Source organism: Lepidochelys kempii, chromosome 8 (genome assembly GCF_965140285.1).
Source record: "Lepidochelys kempii isolate rLepKem1 chromosome 8, rLepKem1.hap1, whole genome shotgun sequence".
NCBI classification, from domain to species: domain Eukaryota; kingdom Metazoa; phylum Chordata; order Testudines; family Cheloniidae; genus Lepidochelys; species Lepidochelys kempii.
In genome coordinates, this window is record NC_136387.1 from 88811804 (window position 1) to 88830655 (window position 18852).

Genomic DNA, 18852 nt, shown 5'->3' on the forward strand with positions numbered 1-18852 from the left:
AACAAGCCAGTTTAACAGTGAGAACCCTCAAGAATTGGTAATCCTATTATGCATGATCATCATCTACTCCCAGCAATGAAACATCACCTTGATTCTCTACCTGAGCCATAACTACTTCTGAAAGCACATAAACACAAAGCCAGTTGAGTGTTTTACTACTCCAAAGACTGGCCTTGACCTGTTAAAACAGCATATTTAAATGGATGGTGCATCAAAAGAGGATTCTCAGCAGACCACATGCAAATTGGTGGTTTAGACAGAGACACTCATAGCAGTAATATTCCTCTAATTTGAACACCATCACCACCACAGTTTGGAAACACTCATGAAACTAAATTGTCCCTACAACATTAGACGGGGAACGAGGATCACATTCGTTTGGCTACTAGATTAATATGAACATAGGACACAGGATTAGAATGGATCTCCTGGTTCCTTGAGTCTCTTGCTATTGCAGGCAATCCTGCCATATAATCCTTGTTCATAAATTTGTCCAGGTCTACCTTCAAGTTAGTTAGGTTGCTTTACCCCACTATTCCTAGTGAAAGGCTGTTCTGGAACCTCAAACCTTCTTTTCATTGGTATTAGATAGTTTAGCAACCACATGATTTCCAGCCTAAATTTATTCATGGCCAGGTTATACCCATTTGTTCTTGTGCCAACATTGTCCTTTAGCTAAGGGAAATATTTTAAAATGTATTGTTGAATATTGCACTGCCAGTTTTGAATAGTAATGTATGCTACATGTGTCAAGTGTATGTAGCTCTTCTATAATGTCCTGGTATAAACATTTCAGCCACTCACAAATGCATTAAGCTGTATTGCACAGACTTACGTGGAATCAGTGTCCTTTTCCTTCTTCCGTATTCCAAAGGCCTTCCTGGTACGCTTTTTCAATCCTGTGAACAAAATGAAGATGACTCAGAGGGAGATATTAATATCATGCTAAAATAAAACATGAATAAAGGTCACCTGCTCCATTAGCAGCTGTAATTAAAAACAGATAGGGTTTTATAGCTAATACATATGCTCATACCTTTTACCAGTTCATCTAAAAATATCTATTACTTTATTCCATATTTATTGAACATCACATGTCACTCAGTAATTATGGTCAATAGTTTTAATCATCCATATTAATTTTTGATATTAAGACCGACAATTTCATTAAAAAATGCAGTACACCAAGACAGATTATGAGACCACTGAAATACATTTTAAGGAGTAAAATGCTCAGACTAGCTTGTGTCAAAACTTCAGAAGAGCACACAATACTTCTACCAACATCATGCTTTTTAAATATCCGGAGGAACATTTTATACAACTATGTGTGTCGAAGGGGCTGTGTGAAGGTGGGTCTGCCTTTTCTTTTTTTAAGCCACTTGGAAGCAAAAACATCCATATGCAATTACCATTTCAGCCTTGCCAATAGACAAATATACTATATATCATTCTGTATGGTCAGTGCTTAATTTGTAATAAAAGAGGTGCCGGGGCTCAAGTAATTTTTTTTACATTTATAACTGACACAGAAAGCCCAGAGGTGCCGGGACTATGAACTGCCAAGCCTAGAGATGTTGGGGCTGAGCCCCGGCAAGCCCTGGCACAAATTAAGCACTGTGTACAGTAGATACTTGTATTATAAGTATTATAGAACGTAAAATAGCCATCAAAGAAAAAAAAACAAGTTTGTGTATCCAACCTGCCACATTGTATGAAGGATACTTTAGGTAGGGAGAAATTTCTACCTTCTTGTACTCAGACTTCTGTTGCTACAATGATACCCTTCATTCCACCCCTGGACACAAAGTGCTCCTTCACCTCTCTCCTTGAATATTTCCTGATGGCTTATCTACAAAGCAGTGCCTGTGCAATCTGCTCATCTTGCTGGAAAAAGGGTGCTGTAACAGCAACTGCTACCAGAGGATTGAGGGGTGAAGCAGAGAAAGCAGTTACAAGTGCTGGTCTGGAGCACTGAAATGCTAGTCAAACCTGTTGCAGAGAAACTTACACCTCAAGTGGTCCTTTCTATCTAACTGTAAGTAAAACACCCTTCTAATGTATTCAAACATCTCAGCATGAAATAATTGCATGCCAGGCTCCCTTCTGGAATCTAGCTTATTGCACACATCTTAGTCTCCATCATTCAAAACAGGAGCCATTCAGTATTTCTGCTGTGATGGTAATCTTTACCTTAAGGCAAACGAATGGCAATCTTTCCAAAATATAAACAGCCCATTCCAAGCACCAAAAATAATAGCAGCTGTGAAGTGTGGTCATAAATGCACTTAGCCAAATCCTGAAATCATTAGTGTATTCTTACTTAGTTCTAATTCTCATTGACTTCAATGAGTTGTGAGTCAGGATGGAGCAAAAGCAGTTTTAGGGGTTTCCAGATTTGATCCATAGATAAGGAGGGCTATAAAAGGCCATTTAGATCACCCAGTCTGAATTTCACTCCCTACATTATTTATATGGTGTCATATCTCGAAGTACTTTTCAGATCTAACAAAATCTCTCCTATTTTCTATGGGCCAAACACAAGGTCCCCATTGAGTCCTTACACAAAATCTCAAAACTTCAAACAAGAGTTTTGAAGGACTGCAAGATTTTGTCCACTACTGTTAGCAGGTTAAGCTGGTATTTTTCAACCCACTGTCTTACAAATGTGACCATCTGGCTCTCAGGCACATTCCTCAAAATTAATTTGCTAAAATGTGAGATTCATAGCTTGACTGTGCAAGTTGAGGCCTTTTGTCCTTCAGTTCCTTATGCCTATTGTGAAGTCAGTAAGTAATATGTGATATAACCTTCCTATTCAATATGATTTATTTGTATATGAAACTGGTGTTTAAGAACAGGCAAAAGAATACTCATCCATTCTGTGATGAGAATAATGGCAAGGCTAGCATCAGAATTGTTCAGCTGTCTCTTACAGATCATACATTCTAGAAGAGATTTTCCTTTAGCTCATGTGGTTGGTGGCCTGTATATCTAAAGTTCTGACTCGCTAGGATATGCAGTAGTTACAACTATGAAGTTCTTCGTGGCATAGGCGCCGACTCCATGGTGCTCCGGGGCTGGAGCACCCATGGGAAAAAAAAATAGTGGGTGCTTAGCATCCACCAGCCACAGCTGTTTGGCAGCACCCCCGATCAGCTGTTTGGTGGCTGGGGGAGGGGCTTGCGGAAGGGCGGAAAGCAGCAAGTGGGCAGGGGCGAAGCGGGACAGAAAGAGGCAGAGCGAGTGTGGGGCCTTGGGGCGGAGCAGGGGTGGAGCCCCCCTGAGGAAAAGAAAAACTCAGCGCCTATGCTTGATGTCCACAGATTTGTTAAACTAGCGGTTCTCGTACTGGGGCCCATGGGCATCTGGTGATACATGGAGCACTTGCTCGTGGTTCACCAAGATCTGGTATGTCATTTAGTGCCAACTACTCTCCCTTGTTTACAGCTGTTTTTACAGGAGTTTGTACTCTGAGCCACCATCCCACCAGTATGGCTGGGGGTGGCATCCATGATTGAGAGTCGCAGAGGAACAGGAGCCAGGAGTCATCAGGAGGACCAGAGCAGCAGGAGAGAGAAAAACAGGCAGCATGAAAAGGGAACCAGCGATTATGGAGTAGGGAAGCATGTGCAGGTAAAGGGAGGAAGAGAATAGATGGGAAGAGATGAAAAGATCAAAAGGGGTGATAGCCCAAATTATTGTTTTTAAGAAGATGAAACACACTGAATTAAAGACTTAAGATACCTAAATACCTACCGTCTGTTACTTTTACATTTGCAAATAGGCGGCTGATGGGGTGAGTGGTGGTTAGCAAAGACCACATTGAAATAGATGGTTATCTGAAACGCCTGTTCTATAGTTTTATGGGCCAGATTTTCAAAAGTACTAATAACACCCAATAGTTGCCATGGCAACACTTCTGGATAGATTTTCAGAAGATCTCAGCACCCAACGTACTGTGCTCTTTTGAGAATCTAGCTGCATGTTGCTAATATGTGAATTAAATTAGTGTCCTTGAGTGCTTATGCTAACAAATGTGATGTGTGAGATGAACATACCCAATGCGTATCAGAAGTCTCCAGAAGCCTGGGAAGACTAAAATGAATATTTAGAATATAAAACTTTTTAATTGTATATTTTATATTATCTCAAGAAACTTGACCTCTCAGTATAGTGTTAATGGTGATGGGGATTAGAACACAAAGCCTAAAAGAAGGTATAATGGAGAACACAGGGAATTAACCATCGTGAATGGAGCAAGCTTTTGGGACCTGCAAAACCTGTAGTTGTGGGCAGAGGGTCACCCTCAAGATAGAGACCATCGCCAAGTATCTGGGATGTCTGAGCACACTGATGAGTTGCTTCATTAGCTTAGGATCATAACACATGGTACCAACTCCAGAAAAGAAAGGGTAGAAAGAAAAAGGGAAAGAAACTGAGGGACAGCCTCACCTCCCCTCAAAAATAACTTCACTAGAGACCTGAAATATCCTTAAGCCAGACTTGATCCCGAACAAAGAATTTCAAGCCTGATTCAAAAGATAAAAAAGTTAGTTTGGAAGTTTAAATGCAGAAATAAAGCTCAGCAGTGGCTGCTTTAATACACCAGTCAGGAATTACAAAACAGCTAATCCATGCAAATACTGACCTCTTCAGCATTACAGGGGTAATCTTCATGGAAGGATGTACTGTTCCTGAATATTTTCTCTAAGATCATTAGGCTAAAACAGGTGTTTCTTCCACATCACTGTCATGTTTATTTGACTCACCTTTAAAGGTATCATACATGTACGGAGTCCCAGTTCCAATTCTAAGATATTAATGATATGCAGTGAGGTCCCACACTTAGCCTTTTATATAAATTTGCATTTGGCACTTAAAAAAACCCCTAGAGCAACTAGTAGTGCTTCGTCAACTTTTGCACTGACACTTCTCTTTTATGGGACATTAAATTTGCTTTACCCCTATTTAGTACTTAAAGATACAGTCTATGCCCCTTGCCCAGTAACATTATGCAGAGTGGTATCAGACCATCACAGAGGCAGCAAGGGCAGAAGACTAACTTTTAACCAGTCTGAAACACCCAGTCACAGATCAAGGCAATAACTGACAACTCTGCTGACGTGGATTATTTTTGCTGCTAGGAGAAACGGGATAACGTGCCTTGTGACAGCACAAGCAATGTTCTACAAAGTGGTAGCTGTGATAACACCACCTTGGAGTATTTGCCTGTGAATGTCTTACTCTTTTCAGGGCTGACTGCTACTCCCAATGGCACTGCAATGATCATGTTGCAGACGTGCACTGGGAATAGATTTTGGGGCATTTCAGGCTGAAAATACATGTCATGGGTTTATTTCGAGTTTATAACTCATGGCTTGGGCAGTCCTGATGCTTGCTAATACCATGCCATGCCAGCCTCTGCTAGGTCACTGGTGACAGTCTATTCCCAACGGGCCTCTCTATGCAGGCTGAAAAAGGCACTCAGCACTGCAGGACTATCTTTTCACCTGGGCATCTACCCTGCTCCTATCATCTCATATTGAAATGCTTCCCTGCCTTTCATAAAGGAAGTCCTGGCATCTTAAATGTATTTTCATGAGCTCTCCCAGTCCCAAACGCTTTAAAAAAAATACTAAGTAATGAAATTCCATCATTGGGCAATGACAGACTTGACAATTCCTGAGACCACTTTAATCTTCAGGCAGCAGCTTTTAAAGTGATGGCTAGGTACTAAAGCAGACTGCCAATTAGCTGAATCCCCCACCTGGCAGCTGCACTCCCTGTATGTATGTTATCCTGCATACTCCTGCATTAGGTCAGGCTTCAAAATTAGCTGATCTACTAGTCGGGCCAAGGAGATCTTTCTCCTTGGCCAGATGAGCCTGACCTGTGTTAAATGTGGTCTCAGCTGGAAGTCACTATCTATGTATCATTCAGGCCCTGATGAAGTATATTGCTGGTCAAACCTGTAGTGCAATCAGTGGTCATGGATATGATTGCTTAGTCTATGCCACAACTCAGAGACCTCGTTTGGTGACTCCAGACAGCACAAACTGAGTTTAGTTAGTTAGCGAGCAAGGGAATTATAAGGTTTTGCCTAGATCCGGTAGCATCAAAAGGAATCATCCTAACAGACCTGTTTCTTTTCTACTCCAATATATCTATGCTGGCTTAGATATCCCTTAGTGTGTAAAACAGCTCAGTATAGAGGTTAATTGTTTTGAAAACTGATCCCTATACCAATTGCCTTTTTCCTTTTATTATTTGTAGTTGCTAACACCAATTAAATCCAGAGTATATCAGGTCTATACTTAACATTTATTGAAAACAAAAACATTATTTTCGTTTCCCACTAGAAGTCAATTTCAATCAAAACTCTCCACCAGTTTTCATAATTGATTTTTTTTAAAAAGATTTTTTTTTAAAGATTCAGGAATTAAATTCAAACATTTCACTACATTAATGCAAAATGGACAAATTTATATGAGGATAATGCAATGTGTTAGTATGGAAACATTCATTGAGGATTGGTATTTTTAATCAGGAAAGACTGAAATGCTGGGTATTCCACTAATTAAGTACTAGTTATATTTAACTAAGATATAATAGGGAAATTGCGTATTTATTTTTATTCATATAATAACAATTTTAGACAATTACATAACTGGTATATTTTCTGTAGAATTGTACATAGTGCATACATGCATCAGTATTAATCAGTATGGAGAAGAGCAGAGATTCACAAACTGTAGTCAAAAGGAGAGGCAGCTGGTCACATGGAGTTAGCTCTTTCTCCTGACTTCCAGCTTCTAAGATGCCTTAAAATACAGATAAAAAATATATTCTCTGCTTCCCCCTAACTTTACTTTTCTAAGTAATTGCTATAGTTGCACAAGAATGTTATGGGATGGCAAATAGGAGGGCATGTATTGATACAGAGATTGCCCCAGAGAAAATTAGGTTGACATCATGAAAAATGTTTGGATCCCACAGTAGCAGAATGCTATTCAACACTAATTCATTCCCATCAGCAATATAAAAATACCTAAGCTATTGACAGTAAATAGGAAATGACATGATAATGATCACCTTTGGGAACTAAGTAACTGAAGGTAAATCCAACAGCACATAATGAATGGGGACATAATTATACCCCGCTTTGCTGGGTAGTAAAATAGTTCTGAAACATTTTGAGCAAAAATAAGTCAGTCATTTGTGCATATGCAGAATCATGTTCACAAAAGAATAGAGGACTTCAAAATTAATTCACACAAAAAGTTAATTGTATACAACTCTGAATGGTATTATTACCAGCTTAAGCAATCACACAATCCTATTGCTGTAAACTCTTGTCTTTTCTGTTTCTACTCCAATACTCACCACCCTGCCTCCTCATGTCTTAACTCAGACTGTCAACTTGTTTAGGTACTTGAGAGTCTCCACAATCATAGTGTCCAAGCACCTCTCAGTATTCCTGTGAGGTATACAACTATTATTCCCATTTTACAGAAGATAAACTGGTACACAGTTCAAATGACTTGCCCAAGGTCACACAGGAAATCTGTGGCAGAGCTGGAAATTTAATGGCGATCTCGTGATTCCCAGTCCTGTGCCATAACTACAGGATTATTCTAATAAACGTTGCTGACTTCATATTGGGAGATTTACCAGACACTGAGGTAACACACACCGACACAAGGGTTGCCACCTCTCCAGGTTTTCTCAGGATCATCCCTTTTTTGAGGAAGATGTCCTGGGAAAATCTGTAAGGGTGCTCAGTCTACACGGTCAGCTGTCCAGTTTTATGGGCTCAGGATTGTCCCATATGTCCCGGTTATTTGAATCTCAGAGGTGGCAACCCTAACGTACACACGGTGGCACAACCCAGGTTCCAACAAACAGACCTGAACTGTAGTAAAGTCACAGTCCACACTGCATGTGCCATAACTGGACACAGCCAGTTGTACTTCCCATTGCATACTACTGCCACGTCTCTTAGATGGATAGGCTAAGATTTTAAAAGATCAGAACCGAAATGTAGGCCCCTAATTCCACATTCAGGCATATAAATATGAGGCCACATTTCAAAAATGCGGAGCATCCTACAGTTCCCTTTGAAAACCTGGCCACATATTTATATACTTGACTATAGATCTAGGAACCTAACTTTAGGCATGCTCCCTCTTTTTTTTTCCCCTCCCCCCTCAATCTTGGTAAAGTTCACTACATTAACTCCCCTTTGGGGCATGAAAATTTTCTTTTAGTTTCTACTGTAAAACACTGCGCATATTTGTGGTATTTTACCTATGAGAATTAAGAATAATGTTATAGCTGACAAAACCGAGAACTAAAAAATGGCTGTTGGTCAGGTCCTTTTGTGCAAATATTGAAATGAATGGCATGCAGAAGAAATCCCAAACCTTAGTAAAATTCCGCTTGCTCTTTTCTTTGTCTAAAATGTTTTTCTCCTGGCTACAGTCAGATAGACAAAGACTCTAGCATCTTATTTACCCTTCTTGATACTGTTTCCTTCATATCCAGTTCTCAAATATTCTGTGTGTGTCACATAATGTTCTTCTGTAAGGAAAGGCCTGACAATGATTCTGCAGAAACAAATTCAATTTATCTAATCTTTTAAGTATTTGAAATGACAAAATTAGTTCAGAGGACAACGCACAGAGCCAGCCAAGGAATGCTTTTATTATGTTTATTCTACAAGCCAAAGTGCTCATTTTCAACTCATATGATTAATGCTTTATGTTTCTCTAAACTGCTTACTTTGAATGTGTCCTTGAGTTGCAATTCATTTCAATATTTCCTGAAACATTCTGCACTTGTTGATAGTTTCTGTTACAAGTTTCAATAAGTATGTCTAAACACTAGTTTTCTCTGCATAATGTCAAAATCACATGGGCTAGCACTGGGCTTGGTTTTTATCCTCAAAATGAAACATTAAGTTTCTCTCTTAGTACCCTCTTGGTGACAGATTTCAAGAACAGTAGTGGTATTAAAATCTGCCTAGTTTCAACATTTTAAAAACACAGCATCATTACCAATAACAGGAAACAGCATTTACCACACCTTTAGTACTACTCTATATGAGCCACTAAGTTTTGTGCTAACTTGAAAGGTCTAGAACTCGGGTTTGAAATCCTGGCACCTACAGAAGTCTGTGGAAGTTTTGCCATTGACTCAATGGAGCATGGATTTTGCCAGGCATTTGAGAGACTGCCTTATCCTCAGTGCCCCACCATGGAAGTTAAAATTTGCTCAGGGCCTTTTGCTGCTGATGCCCACAACCCAGATTTCCAGGAATGGTGGCAGGATTTCTTAAATTGAAGGATCTCATCTATGGAATTTGCACCTTCTAATCCAACAGAATGAGTTTGTCAGCCTTCAGGGCACAAGGAAAGGCTTTATTTGTTCCATAAAGTCCTTCAATATTTGTGTGTGAGAGAGGTGACTTTTGGGGGGCCCCCATCGAGACAGTTGCTTAGCACATAGGGAGGACATTGGCACCCTGATTTTATTAAGTTACCCTGTGGGGTAAATAAAATATTTTGTAGTCATTTTGTGAAACAAAAGCAGCAACAATAGGTACTATGATACTACATGTGTTTTTTTTTGGGGGGGTGGGGTTGGCTTTTTTAAGAAAACAACCACCCCTGTATCAGGTTTTGAATCCAGGTCTCCAACAGTGCACTAAGTAGCCAGCATGGATTTACTAAGAATCAATCATGCCAAACCAGCTTCATTTCATTCTTTGACAGAGTAACTGATTTGGTGGATGGGGGAATGCAGTGGACATAACATACCTGGACTTCAGCAAGGCTTTTGACACAGTCCCACATGACAATCTGATAAGGAAGCTGGAGAAATACAGGCTTGCAGAACTACCATCAAATGGATACATAAGTGGTTAAACCACCACAAAAAAAGAAAAGGAGTACTTGTGGCACCTCAGAGACTAACAAATTTATTTGAGCATAAGCTTTAGTGAGCTACAGCTCACTTCATCGGATGCAAAAAAAGAGTAACTATTAAATGGAATGATGTCAGATTGGAAGGAAGTCTCGAGGGGGATTCCACAGGGATCTGTTCTGGGTCTGGTGTTATTTAACATCTTTATTAATGACCTGGATGTAGGAATAAAGAGCATCCTGATCAAGTTTGCAGATGACACAAAGCTGGCCGGGGGCTGGAAACACTTCGGCGTATAGAGCTAAAATTCAAAGGGATATGGATAAACTGGAGAACTGGGTTATAGACAACAAAATGAAATTCAACAAAGACAAATGTACAAATGCAGAACGGGTGATAACTGGCTTGGCAGGCAGCACTGCTGAGAGGATCTGGGAGTTGTGATGGATCATAACCGCAACGTGTCATCAATGCAATGCTGTTGCAAAAAAAAAAAAAAAAAAAAGCAACTTTAGGTTACAATAACAGAGGCATAGCATGCAAGTCACAGGAGGTGATAGTACCACTCTACTCAGCACTGGTTAGGCCTCAGCTGGAGTACTGTGTTCAGTTTTGGTCACCAATGTATAGAAATGATGTAGAGAAACTGGAAATGATCCAGAGGTGAATGACAAAGGTGATCAAAGGGATGGAATGCAAGCCCTTGAGTAAAGGCTGAAGGAACTGGGTATGTTTAGTTTGGAAAAGAGGAGATTAAGGGGGGACATACAAGCAGTCTTCAAATACTTGAAACGCTGCCATAAAAAACATGGAGAAAAAGTTGTTCTCTCCCGCCACAGAGGGCAGAACAAGAGGCAATGGGTTCAAACTACAGCATGGCCGATTTAGATTAAATCTCAGGGAAAACTTCCTAATCATAGGACAATGGAAAAGACTGCCTAGGGAGGTTGTGGAAGCTCCTTCACTGGAGGTTTTCAAAAGGAGGCTGGATAATCTGTCTCTTGGATGGTTTAGACACAACAAATCCTGCATATTGCCAGGGGAGTTAGACTAGATGACCCTTGTGGTCCCTTCTAACCCTATGGTTCTATTACCCCCCAGCCCTGTCCCAATTTTTCACACTTGCTATCTGGTCACCTTAGCTACTAATAATGAATAGAATACGAATCTGTTTACAAGAACAGAAAGGCCAGCAAGTAGAACTTCATTTCATACGCAGTACAATGAAGAACACCTTTCTGAGGAGTAATTCAGTAGAGTTTGAGAATATGCCTATCGACCCTACTAACTGTGAAACTTCTGTGACAGGTGTTCTCTACTGTGAAAGGAAAAATAAATCTCTTTACTGCTTCTGGAAACCACACACTGGTAGGTTTTGCCTAAGGTAGGAACGTGGGCATGAGAGAGCTTTTCAAAAAAAGAGAGGAAGAAGAGGCTCTCATAAACACACCTCTTTACATAGCACTAGAAAGTTATAGAGGAATTAATATATTTTGCAAATAATTATAACTATTCTGAATACAAAACATTTTGGCCCCGTATCTAAAGGAGAAGAAGCTGCTGGTAGGGGACTGCCTGTGAGGGGTCATCAGTTTTGGAAATTGCACCTGCTGTGGGTCCAGATTTGTTAATGTTATAGGCACACTGCAAAGCTCTTTTCCCCTTCCCCCACTCTTCGTTGGGGAGCATATGGGATACAACCTATATATTTATGGGCAGTCCTTTTATGTTGTGATTGTTCTCTACAGGATGGGTACCTATAGTTGTATTTTTAAAAAATAATACCACCATTAAACACAGAAAATTACTTCTGGGTCTGGGTCAGTCATTCTGAGACATGTTTATTGCATCTTTCTGTAATGACAATATTACGTAAGGGTTTGATTAGGTACGGCTGCAGAGATTCTCAGGTCAGGGTGATCTTACATACACCAGGTATGATGCCGAACACAGGCACAGTTGGATAAAGGAAACTGTTACAGTTGATTTGGCAACCTCAACTCAATTTCCTTGATTTTGTACATTTGTTCAGCGTAAGGCACTGCTTATACCGTATCTGGTTTTTGGTTTTAGGACAACTTCTTTCATAATGGAGTATGTTAATATCGAGATGAGACCTACAAGGCTCTCACTGCAAAGCATAACTTTACCCCCTATGCATTAAAATTTGGAAAGAAAAAAAAATTTTAGTGAAGTGATCTGTATTCTTAGTCAAGATAGACTCAATGACTGACTTTACCAGATAAGTGTTCTGCTCAGTTATATAATGGGTTCACTATCTTAAAGTCTGCATAAAATGATAAAGGTTAGCAAAAAAGTTTTATGAAATGAAAGACTAAAACAGAAAATGGCATTGGAGACAGTGTCTTCACAGCCTGAAGAAATGTCCATTGTTGAAGCATGTTCTCTAATTAAACTTTATTTTTATAGCACGTTTTTAATGCCTTCCCCCCGCCCTTACTTGACAACCTGTTCAGGAGACAGCATGCTGAGACAAATCCATATTTGTTTGATTCCCCCTCCCCATTTTATGTTATTTCTGATCACAAACTAGCTATTTTTAATTTGAAATCTCCTGTCAAATCCTTACAGGCTACAGTCTGTGCCTCCTTCCCCTCACGACAATTTAATGTTTATCCTGACATTAAGATCTTATTTGTTCTATAGAAAATGCAAGACCCATTAAAAGTCTCTCCTCCCAATTAGGTCTTATCTGTAATGACACACAATGTAGGGCTTTCATTTTACCCACTTTGCTACAGACACCTGTTTCGATGCATGGTTACCTTGAAGGCAGGTCCAGCAGGCAGGGAGGTGGCTCCCTTTTCAAAGCCTATGCCAAAGCTACCATACAGATTAGTTGTATGAAGGTATTTTAAGCTACTCACCCTCCATTCTACTGATTATGTCACTTCGAGGTTACTTAATCAGTTATTCCTGACTGAGGTAAGGCCTCAGGCCATGTGGTTTTCTGCTGCAGCACTAAACTATCACCTGCTTCTGGCACCGTTATTTGGTTCAAACCTTCACAGCAGAAAAGCAACCTTTTTAGATATGGTAAAGTAACAATGCTTGAGACTGGTAGCAGGAGAAACTGAAGACTAGCTCTTTTCATTAATGACTGTTGCAGAAGAGAGAAAAATACAAACATGCAGTGGAGGGAGGTTATCTACAGATATTTGCTGCCCACAGGCTCCTCTTCTGCTCATGTCAAGTGTCCCAGGGAATATGGTCAGCTATTGGGAAGGGGAGCCCTAGGAATTCCAGTGAACAGGGTCAGTCTGTCCCACTTGCAATTCAGGGGAATTAAAAAAATATAATGAAGGAGGTCCAATGGGAGTCTGCATTATGATCTTCCCATTTGGAAGGTTAAAATAGTGATTCATTTTGAATGCCATTTCTGTCCGATAGAGGTTACACATTCTGAGATTAATTCACCCAAGCCCTGGCTTTACTGGGAGGATAATTGTTGGAATGTCATATCTGTCTTTGAAAAGACAGAGATAGTCATTTGAGAGGTTGAAATATATGGACAGTAATATAGTTCTATATTTTATTTTGCAAGTCTCCAATCTCATTTCCTAATTGCTTGAGGTGCTGAAGAATTGTAGAGTTAAACAATTCCTAAAAAATCATCCTTATAATGCATCAAATTAAAAGAAATAGGCTGTATCCATTTTTATAAGTTTGGCAAAACACCATCCCCGATACACTGGAAATGCTGCAGTTCTGGGAGGGTGCTTGTAGACAGCGGTGAGGAACTGACTGCTAAGACAGAAAAGGTGGTGCAAGTGAGAAGACACTTGGGTGGCAGAAAAGGGACACAAGAGAAGGGAATGAAGGATATACGAGAGTGGAGGGATCCTGATACAGACAAACAAGGATCTGAATTCCCCAGTTCAGAGAAACTAAAAGTTCAGCTACACAGACACTTAAAGTCATATTTGTCTAAAGCAGGGCACGTACTCCTCACCTTTCTTTACCAAGTACCACTTTCACTAAGCCAGCATCAGGGCATTGATTTTAATTCTCTCTCTCCAGCAGAGCTAATTTAAGAGCAGTAACAGCCCCATAATGGCAGTACTGAGATACACTAGCATGAGGAGGTTTAAATCTTTACTGGTACATATTTTTTTTTAAATCCATATCTTCTTATTTGGCAGTTTTTATGTGTATTTGTTATTTGAATAAAAAAATAAAAAAGAATCTATAAGAATACTTATTTGTGAAAGCCAGTTTATAGCTAGTGTTATCTGGGAGTAATAGAAAGTTAATTCTACATCATTTAAAGCTTCCTGCACTATTTTTCCTGTGACCTTCATCTCATATCTTTCATTTTGTAGCTTATGTTTGGGCTTTGATATTCAAAGAAACATTGCTTGAGGGTGAGGAAGGAATTTGCTTTTGTTGGTTTATTTTCCAGTTATGCATGTGTTCTTCAAACCATACAAGCTTGTTAACCCAACTGTTTAAATTAGGGTTTCTATTTCAGTGGTGACAGAGGTAGGTCAATTTAATGTTGCCATGTGCATACTGTCATAGTTACTAGCTTAATTGAACTTCTGACCTCTCCTGGTCTCTGAGTGCGCCACCTTTCTCGAACTCAGGCCTCTAGCATTCAACTGTCTCTCAGGGTAGAATCATGTGATTCTCCCATTGTTAGACCAGGCCCTGGGTTGCAGTTCCTTGTACATCAACAAGAGCTGGGCGAAATGTTTCAGAAAAAACTTCTCACCAAAAAAATGTATATTCAAGTCAACTGAACCATTTCATAAATTGGTACTGAATTCACCAAATTCTTTAACTCAAAAAAAACCAAAAGACCCTCAAACAATTCTCCAAAAATCTGTTTTGTTTTGACATTTTTTACTTCAAATTTACTTTAAAAAAAGTCAAAACCTTGAAAATGAACTATTCATTTGAGCTGAATTTTTTATTTATTTATTGGGGTTAAGAGGAGCTTTTCCAGTTTGGCCAGCAAACTGAAAATGCACTTAGTTGCACAGCTCTAGTATCCACTGTAATTTATCTCAGCAAGTCTGACTTATGTCCAGATCTTGCAATTCTATTCACTCCAAGAGCAATGACAGTAGTTAACAGAGCAATCAAACAGCCTCCTTAAAGTATTCCTTACTTAGAGTGAAGGCATTTGTGATGCTGTATGATTGAAATGTGACCACGTATATCATTGATATTGCCACTGTTAGACAACTGCAACAACTCTTGTATAAAGTATGTCATATAAGGTGTCCATGGAAAAGTTATGAAGTGCTAAATAAGATTATACTCTTTAAAGCTATGTATCATCACTGTATCCAAAGTTATGAATATTGACTATATACCTGTATCTCAAAATGTTTGTTCCTGGGGTAACTCCCACAAGGTAGTTTACAGCCAGTCTAGCCAGCACCTTGTGAATGGACTATTCAATCTGGATGGCCCATAGGAGAAACTCATTCTGTCCAGAGAAGCCTTCCTGCGGATGGCTCAGCACAGATATGGGCAATGACTGCCTCTGAGAGTCATCAAAGCCTGTAAGGACACGTGGTATGCTCATGTGACCCTGTACTCCATCTTAGAGCAGTAACTTTCCACAAACAGAGGCTGTGAGCTGTGTTTGACCCAGTGAATTTCCAGGCACATGGCAAAGGATATAAAAGACCTCTGAGGTGTCTCCATTTTCCTCTTTCCGACCCTAATTTTCCAGACTGTGGATTTACAACTAAAAGGAGCATATTGAACTATGGACTGCAGACCTTCCAATCTTTTAGAAGTTACCTGAGAGACTACAAGACAGCAGTCTATAACATCACTGCTACAAACCTGATATAAGAACTTTGTAATTATTGTATGTATATGATCTATTAACCTCTTTTAACTTCTTTTCTTTTATTAATAAACCTTTAGCTTTGCGTTACTAAAGGATTGGCAGCAGCGTGATTATAGAGTAAAATCTGAGTTTTATATTGACCTGGCGAAGTGGCTGATCTCTTTATATTAGAAGGACCCTCTATATGGTTAAATTGATTTTTCATTGGTGGCGAGATGAAGGCTGGAGTGTCTAAGGAGACTGCATCTCTGACTTCTTGTTAAGTAGTGTGGTAAGAAAGAAGTTTACTTTTGTTACTGGCTTGATATATCTAATGATGAATAACCACCAGTTTGGGGTGAGTCTGCCTTTTTTCTCAGCATTTAGTCCAGTACTCTGGTATTCTCAGCTGTGACCCACTGAGGCATGGTGACATTTCAGAGAAAACATCTTAAAAAACCATGAAAACAACTGTACGCATATCTAGCTTTTCCAGTGCTGTTGGAACAATTTTTATAGTGGGGGTGCTGAAAACCACTGAACCAAACTGTAAACCCTGTACATGATAGACACCTCTTCAAGCCACACCCCCAGCACCCCTAAACTTTTCCCTAAGGCTTATCATTCCTTGGATCTGGCAAGGAGTGACTTCTTTAGATTTCCTCCGAGAGCCTCTCACTCTCTGTTGTCTGTCTCACCAGACAGCTCCCGATAAGTGAAGCCTCCTTTTCCACCTCTGAGAGACTTTTTAAGTCTTTAGTCTTCTTTTGCTCTCTAGTTTGCCAGGCTTGGAGGCTAGGTTTGCAACTGGTTGGAACAGGATCCTTGAAACTAATGGCTTGCTCCACTCTTCTTTAAGCATGTGCTTGGGGTTGCTTCTCTATAACTTGTATGGCTTTCCTGATTGCATTTCCCACAGCTCCCTGTTAAATTAGATCAATACATTAGGGTTGCCAATTTTGGTTGGAGGGATTCCTAGAGGTTTCATCATGACATAATCTCTAATTAAAGATTAATCTGTAATTCCTGGAGGGTTGGGAACCCTTCAGTACGTTCACATAGGAAATTCTAACAACCCTCTGGAGTCATACAGCAACTTTACCTCACTGATCAGGTCAATTACAATATTCATACCATCATTACAGATCATTATTCAAATATTAGTACATAGCAGCTCCATGACCAAAACACCTACTTGCAATTAAGATCTCAGATCATTTTTATAAGACTATTCTATAATTTCAGTAACTATGTTCTGAATATATTGCTTTTCTAGTTTTGTTTTGTTTTTATTTTGGGGGTCTGGGTGAGCTTTATTTGAAGGTTCTGCTATAAAGCTAGGGTTTTCTTTGACCTGCTTTATAGGGTGGAGACTGAGAGGCATTATTTTCAGCCGGTGGTCTCAGTCACTGTTGATGATTGATAAGCCAACAAACAGCTCTGCTTTCAGGTTTATGGGTATCATCATATGAATCTTATTTTTTTTTTGTGTTCCTACAAGAAACATGATCAGTCTCAAGGCCTGGAAATTTGCCCTCTTGACATCAGAAGCAAAACATTCAACCCCTCAGCACCAAGAGGGGTTAATGTTCTTTATGTTTCTTTTTATACAGTATCTTTACTGAGAAAGTGAAAACGATAAATTATATCATGGCTTTTCCCCCTATATTTGTTAACAGCTCTCTCAGCACAGGGACAAAGAATCTGAATGGCCACAGAGGATGGGTTATCCACTCTCTCTTAGAAGTGGCCCATCACATGTCGGTCTGAAATGCCATCAGTGGAACAGCCTATGGATGCTTGCACTCTGACCGGCTGTGCTGATCACTGTAGTATATAAACAGAGGAGTCACACTCTAGAAATGCCAGCCAGGACTTTTCATTAGCATTCAGCTTTCACAATGGCATCCGTGGACCCACCCACACTTTCAAAGAGTTTAAAAATTTGAAGAAAGAATCAACTGTTAACCTTTGGCAGCAAGACACTAGAACTCAAAACAGAGAGCATCTTCTATGCTAGCCCCATCATGCAACGTAAGTAAAAATAATTTAGCAGATGTGTCTGGAAAAGATGATTGAGATCCTTATCCTTGCTCTGGTTTCTTTATGCCACACAAAAAAGGCTGGGAGCAGCATAAGGGGGACCTAAAAGTCCCAATTCCAGCCAGGGGAAGACTACGCCCTGGTGCAGACACTGAGGAAAATAAGCATAAGGTTTCATCCTGAGGACTCTTTTACAGCCTTGGTGTAGAGCGGGTGCTGTGGCCCATACTATGGCTCCACGGAAACTATTTAAGTTAGGCCCAGGGCCGCTTCTGTTCCCAAAGCAGCCCATGACTGGGAGGATGCAAAAGGTGGCTTCAAGCCACTACAATACCCCCTCTCCAAGTGGTGCAATTTTTGTGAATCTCAGACTCCCCTGAACTGCCATGAACACTACACAAATACTATATTAACAGCAGTTAGTCAGAACAAATTAACATTAAACCTTCTGTTAAACAATTGTCTCATTTACCTTTACCTTCCTCATTCTAGGGGAAGGTTAAAATATAGAATTAGATACATTTTTGACAGCTATCTACGTTTGGTAGTATAGTAAGAATGGTGTGTGCGCAAGATCCACTTGGGGAGCTCCTCACAGCTAAAAAATAGGCCTTGATATGCCTGGACAAAGGGACCACTTGTGGTGATCCACCAATAACCTACTCAGATGATCTGCAAGCATATTCTGAGCTTCAAGTGGTGGACTGCTTTCAGAAGTATACAGTTGCTAATGCGGAAGTCCCAGAGCAGGATTGCTTCCTGAAACAGTAGCAAGGACCAGGTTCCTCTCTGCTTGTTTACATAAAACATGGTGTGCGTATTGTTGGACAGCACCAATACTCCCCTTTCCCTGATGCAAGGGGAGAACTCCATCCAAGTTAAACATCAGGGATTTGTGGGCTATGTGTAGACTGAGATCTGGGAGAGACCAGGGACCTTTCATACACAGGGGTCCCAGGTGAAATCCTCCACCCCAGGTAGGTAGAGGGGCAAAAGAAACTCTCTTGCAGACATTGGTCAGGTTTATCCACCAATCTAGGGAGGATAAGATGTGACTTGGTACATGCACTAAC

The 18852-nt window shown here is 40.1% G+C and overlaps 1 protein-coding gene across 1 annotated transcript in view; it reads right to left on the reverse strand.

Moving 5' to 3' along the window:
• The window catches only part of SGIP1 (SH3GL interacting endocytic adaptor 1), a 163158-nt gene that overhangs the window by 104577 nt on the left and 39729 nt on the right, over positions 1-18852 (reverse strand). Inside the window, exon 2 of the mRNA XM_073357422.2 lies at positions 836-899. Within this exon, the coding sequence (XP_073213523.2) occupies positions 836-899 (64 nt within the window). The remainder of the gene's footprint in view (positions 1-835; positions 900-18852) is intronic.